At 36.0% G+C, this 6,677-nt stretch overlaps 1 protein-coding gene across 1 annotated transcript in view; it reads right to left on the bottom strand.

Annotated features, from left to right (window-relative positions):
* Akirin2 (akirin 2) overlaps positions 1-6,677 on the bottom strand; it is a 16,591-nt gene that overhangs the window by 1,519 nt on the left and 8,395 nt on the right. The window contains exons 2-3 of the mRNA XM_021160051.1: positions 3,284-3,427; positions 437-586 (exon numbers count right to left, since the gene is read on the bottom strand). Of these exons, the coding sequence (XP_021015710.1) occupies positions 437-586; positions 3,284-3,427 (294 nt within the window). The remainder of the gene's footprint in view (positions 1-436; positions 587-3,283; positions 3,428-6,677) is intronic.

Here is a 6,677-nt window from a genome sequence, read left to right as displayed (position 1 = left end):
AAAAAAAAAAAAAGAATGTTAATTTCCTTTTTTACTGAAGTTCTCTGGTCCACATATACCAAGACTTATACCAATGTATAGAAAGAATATACCACTGTAAAAACACCTGTGGGAAATAATTCTTACAGTGCGTTTCTAGGTGTGGTGATCTGAATAAGAATGGACCCCAGAGTTTCATATATTAGAATGCAAGTCAGCAGGGAGTGGAACTCTGAAAGAATTAGGTGGCCTCATTGGCAGAAGTGTGCCACTAGGGGTGAGGTGGGGGAGATGTGAAATTAGGATGTACCTATCTGCATGGCGCCATGCTCTAACACTAGAAGCAAGCTCCCAATTAAATGCCTTTTTTCATAAGAGTTGCCTTGTTCATGGTGTCTCTTCATAATCCCCACTCTAGAACAGTGACTAGATATTCTAAAATAAACTCATTTGTTACCTGCAAGTTTTGTATTCAGTATTTCTTCATATTCTTCTCGAACTTTCTCTTCCCGTTCTTTCAACAAACGTTCACAGATCATTCCAACCTGCCTTAGAGTAAATAAGGGCTGTTCTTTTTTTAATGGTGAGGATGTTGCAGATGAAGTCCCTATGTACAACATGAATAAAAGATCACCTGATTTAGAACCATGACAGAATACCTCCTGAATGAAAGTTTCATTGAGAACTTCCCCATGTCATTTAAACTTATTATCTATGATAAACAGGGCCAAGTATTAATTCTGTCAGACTGCGATTCTGGAGAAAGGAATGTTATCTAGAGGAAAAGCCTAAAGTCGAGTGGAGAAAACTTCACAACAAAATCCTTGCAATGACGGTGCCCATCACAAAACTTTCAGACTCCATTCCAGCACATGCCTGTTCAGAACATTTAGTTATTAGAGTAACATGATTATATTATAAAGACACTTATTTTATTGTTAATGCTTATTGTTTATATTTTAAGACCATACAGTAAGTCATATCCAATTGTTCTACCACTTCAATATTCTTCATTTTCCAAACCCTAGTTTCCTTTTAAAAGAGAATTATATCTAAAAAAAGGAAAATAGAGAATTATACTTTTAAAAAGAGTTGCTGCAAGGAGAAATCTGTACTGCAGATATTTATCCCTTACTAAAGGAACAGAATTGATTCTAAATTTTGAATAGTGACCATAATCCCCACTTTTGCTAATATAATTTAATTCACCTAAGTTCAGACACTCAAAACTCAAGAAAACCAAAGTTCCAAAAACAGCTCCAACACCAGTGTTTGTCAATTTTAAATTAGCAAGAATATTCCTTATATGCTTCTGTAACTAAAAGGTTTTTAAGAGAAAATTCTCTCAGTGGCAACTGTTAAGACAGTAAGTATGCGAGGATCTGTATTACAAACTTTAGGATACTAACAAGTTGACTCATGAACCAAATTTCAGATTCATTTCTGGGACCTCTTAAAGGAAAAAGCTCTGATCATGTTTATTACTTTGAATTGTATGCTTTTTTTTTTTTAAATCTCAGTTTGTTTTTTGTTAATGATAACTGCTAGGACAATCTGCAGAGGGAAAAAAGTTCACCTGTATTTTATGGTTTCGAGTTCTGAAAGATAATATTAACAGCCACTGATATTATCAAGTAGTGACATACTTCATAGAAAAAGACATTCATCCTCTATTTAAGGTACTTTGATCTTAAACATTCCTGGCTTAAAGATCATTATCTTTCGGATAACCCAGGATTGTGGTAGCTATTCACTGCATCCATGCTGTCAAGTGCTACATATGGATACAAGCACACTCATGTCACAGTTTGCTAATCTTGCTCTGTGGTGCCTTTATCTATCTGCACTGACTCACCCAAATTAACCCAACCACCAAGGCTAGCCTAACCTTGAAATTCCAAGTCTTGTTAAGACTGGCAAATCCCTAAGAATTAAACTAATATTAGTAGAAAAGATCATTATAATTTTAGTAAGAATCACTCCTTTGGCACACCTAGCTCCAGCCCCAACCCGGCAGCATCCCAATATTTAGCACTGAACAATTCCCTATCAAGTTTTAATTGATTACCTTATATCTTTGATTTTATGTTTCTGTTTTGAATTGTACCAGGAAAACAAGTGCTTCTGTTTTAAAGATTTATTATTATATGTTAAGTACACTGTAGCTGTCTTCAGACACCAGAGGAGGATGTCAGATCTCCTTACAGAGGGTTGTGAGCCACCATGTGGTTTCTGGGATTTGACCTCGGAACCTTCGGAAGAGCCCTCAGTGCTCTTAACTGCTGAGCCATCTCACCAGCACCCCCCACCCCCATTTTAAAAAAAGATTTATTGTTATATGTAAGTACACTGTAGCTGTCCTCAGACACACCAGAAGAGGGAGTCAGACTTCATTATGGATGATTGTGAGCCACCATGGGGTTGCTGGGATTTGAACTCAGGACTTTCAGAGGAGCAGTCAGTGCTCTTAACCTCTGAACATCTCTCCAGCCCCAAACAAGTGCTTCTGAAGTAAAAAGTATTTTGACAGGTTATTAACTAAAGTAAAGGTAGGATGGTTCTTTTTTGGCCAAGTAACTTCAGCATTACTAAGTCAGACTTAGAAAAGTAGACTATTCTCTCTAAAGGGTAAATATGGGTTTTAAATTGATACACAATTTTTAAAAAACAACAGAAAAAAAGAAATCCACACATTAAGGAATCTAGCCCAATGTGACCAATGTCTACAAGTACATGGATAGACATTTGTGTAATGGTCAGAAGAACTTTTGAATATAACTGCTAGATCAATAATTATAAGAAATTCACAAAATGGCAGTGTTGGGGTACTATTATCTAACAGAAAAGCATGTGGTGGGACAGGAAAGATAGTGTCACAGTTAAAGGCACTTGTTTTTGCAGAGGACTCAGGTTTAGTTCTCAGCACCTACACGACAGGGCTCATGACCATCTGTAACTCTAGTTTCAGAGGATCTGACATCCTCTTTTGGTCTCCATGAGTACCAGACATATAAATGGTTTATGTTGTACATACATGCAGATAAAAGCACAAAAATGGGTATTTTTAAAGCATATAGTAAACACTAGTAATTTTTTAAATCCAAGTTATGTCCACTTTAGGGATGCTAAAGGTAGCTGCCTGTGGTTGGTGGGAATACAGGTAGTGAAAACTTTTAAAATAGTACACATTACTTTGTGTAACTACTTTAATCTTGGAAAAATCAGGTGCTTTAAGTCGTGGGCAGTTTGCATTTTCCCCATCATTTCTAATGTAATACTTCTTATACTTATTAAGGGTTATTACCTGGTGATGCTGGTCCACTGATGAGAAATGCGTGTGGCTGTGAATCGGAAGTACAACCTGGATCTGCCTGCTGAAAACTAGCCTCTAAATGTCTTCTCTTCTGCATGCGTTTATATTCCTGTTTTATGTTGTACAGAATTTGTTCTAAAAGGAAAAATTTGGAAAATCAAAAATTTCATACTAAAGAAAAAAAAAATCAAAAATATTTCTTCCAAATAACAAAGAACTGTTTCCCTATGAACCCACTGGTTGAGCACAAGCTGTTCAGAAGTAGCATATCCAACCATCTTCTAGCCTCTCCAGGCACAGTATGGGACATATACTCCCAGATACACATATACACGTAAAATGAAATAAATCTTTAAAAATATATATATACATGCCATCTGGAATTCAACAAAGTCAAATCCTATTTGTGAAAACTAAATTTAAGCTTTTTACTCAAAAACAGTGGTCAGATAATCTAACTTTCTTCAATCATTTTACTCAGAGTAAAAACTCAGAGCCCATGTATCTATTTCATATAGAACTACTTAAGTTAACCAGTATTTCCAGTAACGAGAAAGGAAAATTATGTATATTCAAGCATAAGTCTAAAAGGACAAAGGACAAGAGAATTAAAATTTTATCATGAATCAAATTGTCATTAATATGAAGCATGATAAAACCCGAAACCATTCTAGCATTAACAACAAAGCATTCTGCACCTTGGGGAGAAAAGCGCATATGAGATAATATGATACAGCGATACACAAGAACCACTGTCCTACAATGCAGCCATCTTTTACATTGCCACTGAAACATAAAATTATACCCAGCAGGTCATTTCTGAGCCAACGGAATTAGTTCACTTTACCACTGTTTGTAACGAAAAATAAGGGACCATTTGATCTGTAGGAAATGCCCCCCCTGAGGTTTCCACCCCCCTAATCACCTGTATCTACAGATTTTCTCAGTAACTTCTTTAGCTCAATGTGCAACTAAATTCCAAGAAGTTTATTATTAATCCCAATTGAAAGCAAAAGTGAAAACATGCAATAAAAACTGCACAAAGAGTGAATTCCCATATTCAACTCAGTAACAATCCTGCTCAATAATTAATAACTGGTACCTTTCATTTCTAATCTTCAGTAGTCTCTTTTCTTTCTCTAAATATTCAAAATTCTAAAGGATCATTGTTTTTAGGTTTTATTTTTAATATGTGTCTGCCTTTTGCCTATATGTATTTAACTGCATCATATGCATGCGATGCTTGTGGGAGCCAGAAGAGGGCATCTGACCTCTTGGAACTGGTGCTAAGGACAGTTGCTAGGCAACCTTCAGAAAGACTAGAACCCTGTATTCCTGCAAGAGTTAACAGGTGCTCTTAACCACCAGGCCATTTTTCCACCCCTCCTTTGACTTTTAACACTTTAGATGCTCAATTCCATTGTAACTAAAAGAAAAACTCAAATGATAAAAATTAATTTAGTCAAGATATCATTAATTCTGTCATTTAAAAAGGTTTGTGTTTATATACACACACATCCACAATGCATGTGAATGTATAGTTCAGATACAAAATTACATATGATTAACTTATGGATAGCTGTGTAGGTTTTAACTGTTTACCCTTTTTCAAAATGCTAACTTTTTCAGTACAGTTGACATGGTCAATTTCAGTCTTTTTTCCACTTAAGTAAACAGTTGTCAGTATGAAATAAAATTATGGACAGGTAGGTTTGCCTTAATATGAATAGTTTCCTAGCATTCATCCAGAGGTATCTGATAAACGTGGAATATCTTGTTGCCAACAAGCACAGTATCTTCATTAAAAAACGAAATAACCCTTCTTATAACAATATTCTAAAAGATTTTAAGTTAATGATATTTTGAATGAATGACAAATGCCATTCAAAACATGGTAAAGTTTATTTACAGCCAGAAGCTTCAAAATGTACGACACTAGCTTGGAGTGGCTTGACTTTCACATCTACCACCTCTTTGTGACTTTTACATTAACACTACAAAGCTGTTGCTCCTCAAATTAATCTGTCTTCTTCTATGAGTGTTTCTCAACCTTCCTAATGTTGTGACCCTTTAATATATGCCTCATGTCTGGTAACCTGCTACCATAAGATTACTTTGTTACTACTACATATCTGTAATTCTGCTCCTGTCATTAATTGGAATGTAAATACCTGATATGTGAGATATCTGGTATGTGACCCCGCACCCAAATGGGTCACCACCTACAGGTTGAGAATCACTGTATCTAGTTCTAAACTTTACTACGAAATTAATGAAGGCCATACTAAACTGTACCATAAAGAGAATGCTTGAAACAAAGCCAAGACTAAAATTCAGTAAAACTATTTACTTTAAGCCCCAATCCAACACAGCATAGTGGTACAAAACCTTTAATCCCAGCACTTGTGTGAAAAAGGCAGTCTACCCAGTGAGTTCCAGGCTACACAGTAAGCCAGTCTCAACAGGCAAACCAAACAATTGAGGACAAGTATAGCTTAGGTGACTTAGTTGCATCCTAGCAGATACACAACAGTATAGTATATTTTTAAGTTATGATTTATCAAGTGAAATGTAATATAAAACCACAACTTTCACTACTCTTATGTCTCTATATCTCACACACACCCCTACCTCTGTCTCTCCAGGAGTCTTCAAGAAGCCAATACTCACATGGTATCACTACATTTAGCCTCCTGTATAAGTGGACTTCACAAACACAAACAGTGCAAACATTTTTTAATTGTACCCATTCTATGAAAAATACATTTTTTTCCTGTCATCATTCTCAAGCAGTATAGGACAGTAACTTTTTGTCTTCACTGTACTAGACATGCTTGGAATTTGTGCACACTGCATCAGTTTCTTCTTATTGTTGCCTGGTGATAATTCATTTCTCCAGTTCCTGTATTGGCCTTTCAGACTGTTTCCAATGAAAACTGCTAAATCCAAGTCCTAGTCTGAGGCCGTTCTCAGCTCTGTTTGGAAAACAGTAAAGAAAGTACCAAAGTTTCCCAGAGTGTTCTTTACCATTTCACATTATTACCAGCTACACCTGTCTTGCCAACACTTCATACTGTCAACTAAAGAATTCAAGACTTCCTAATGTCATTGCCTATACTGTTGTGTATCTTCTAGGATGCAACTAAGTCACCTAAGCTATACTTGTCGTCAAATGTTCTAATACCAACAGCACATGGTCAACAATGTTATGTAGTCAAGTGATCTGACTTGCACAAGATCTTGGCAGCACAAGTTGAAAACCACTAAATTGGTCTGATAGATTTCAGTTCAGGAGGTAAACAGCTTTGAAGCTGATAAAGACCTCCTCCCAAATTTTCCACACCAATATTCTACATTACTTCTATCCAGACTGACTTAAGTTCCC

The sequence above is a fragment of the Mus caroli genome, chromosome 4, assembly GCF_900094665.2.
Source record: "Mus caroli chromosome 4, CAROLI_EIJ_v1.1, whole genome shotgun sequence".
Classification (NCBI taxonomy): Eukaryota; Metazoa; Chordata; class Mammalia; order Rodentia; family Muridae; genus Mus; species Mus caroli.
This window is presented reverse-complemented; position numbering and strand designations above follow the sequence as displayed.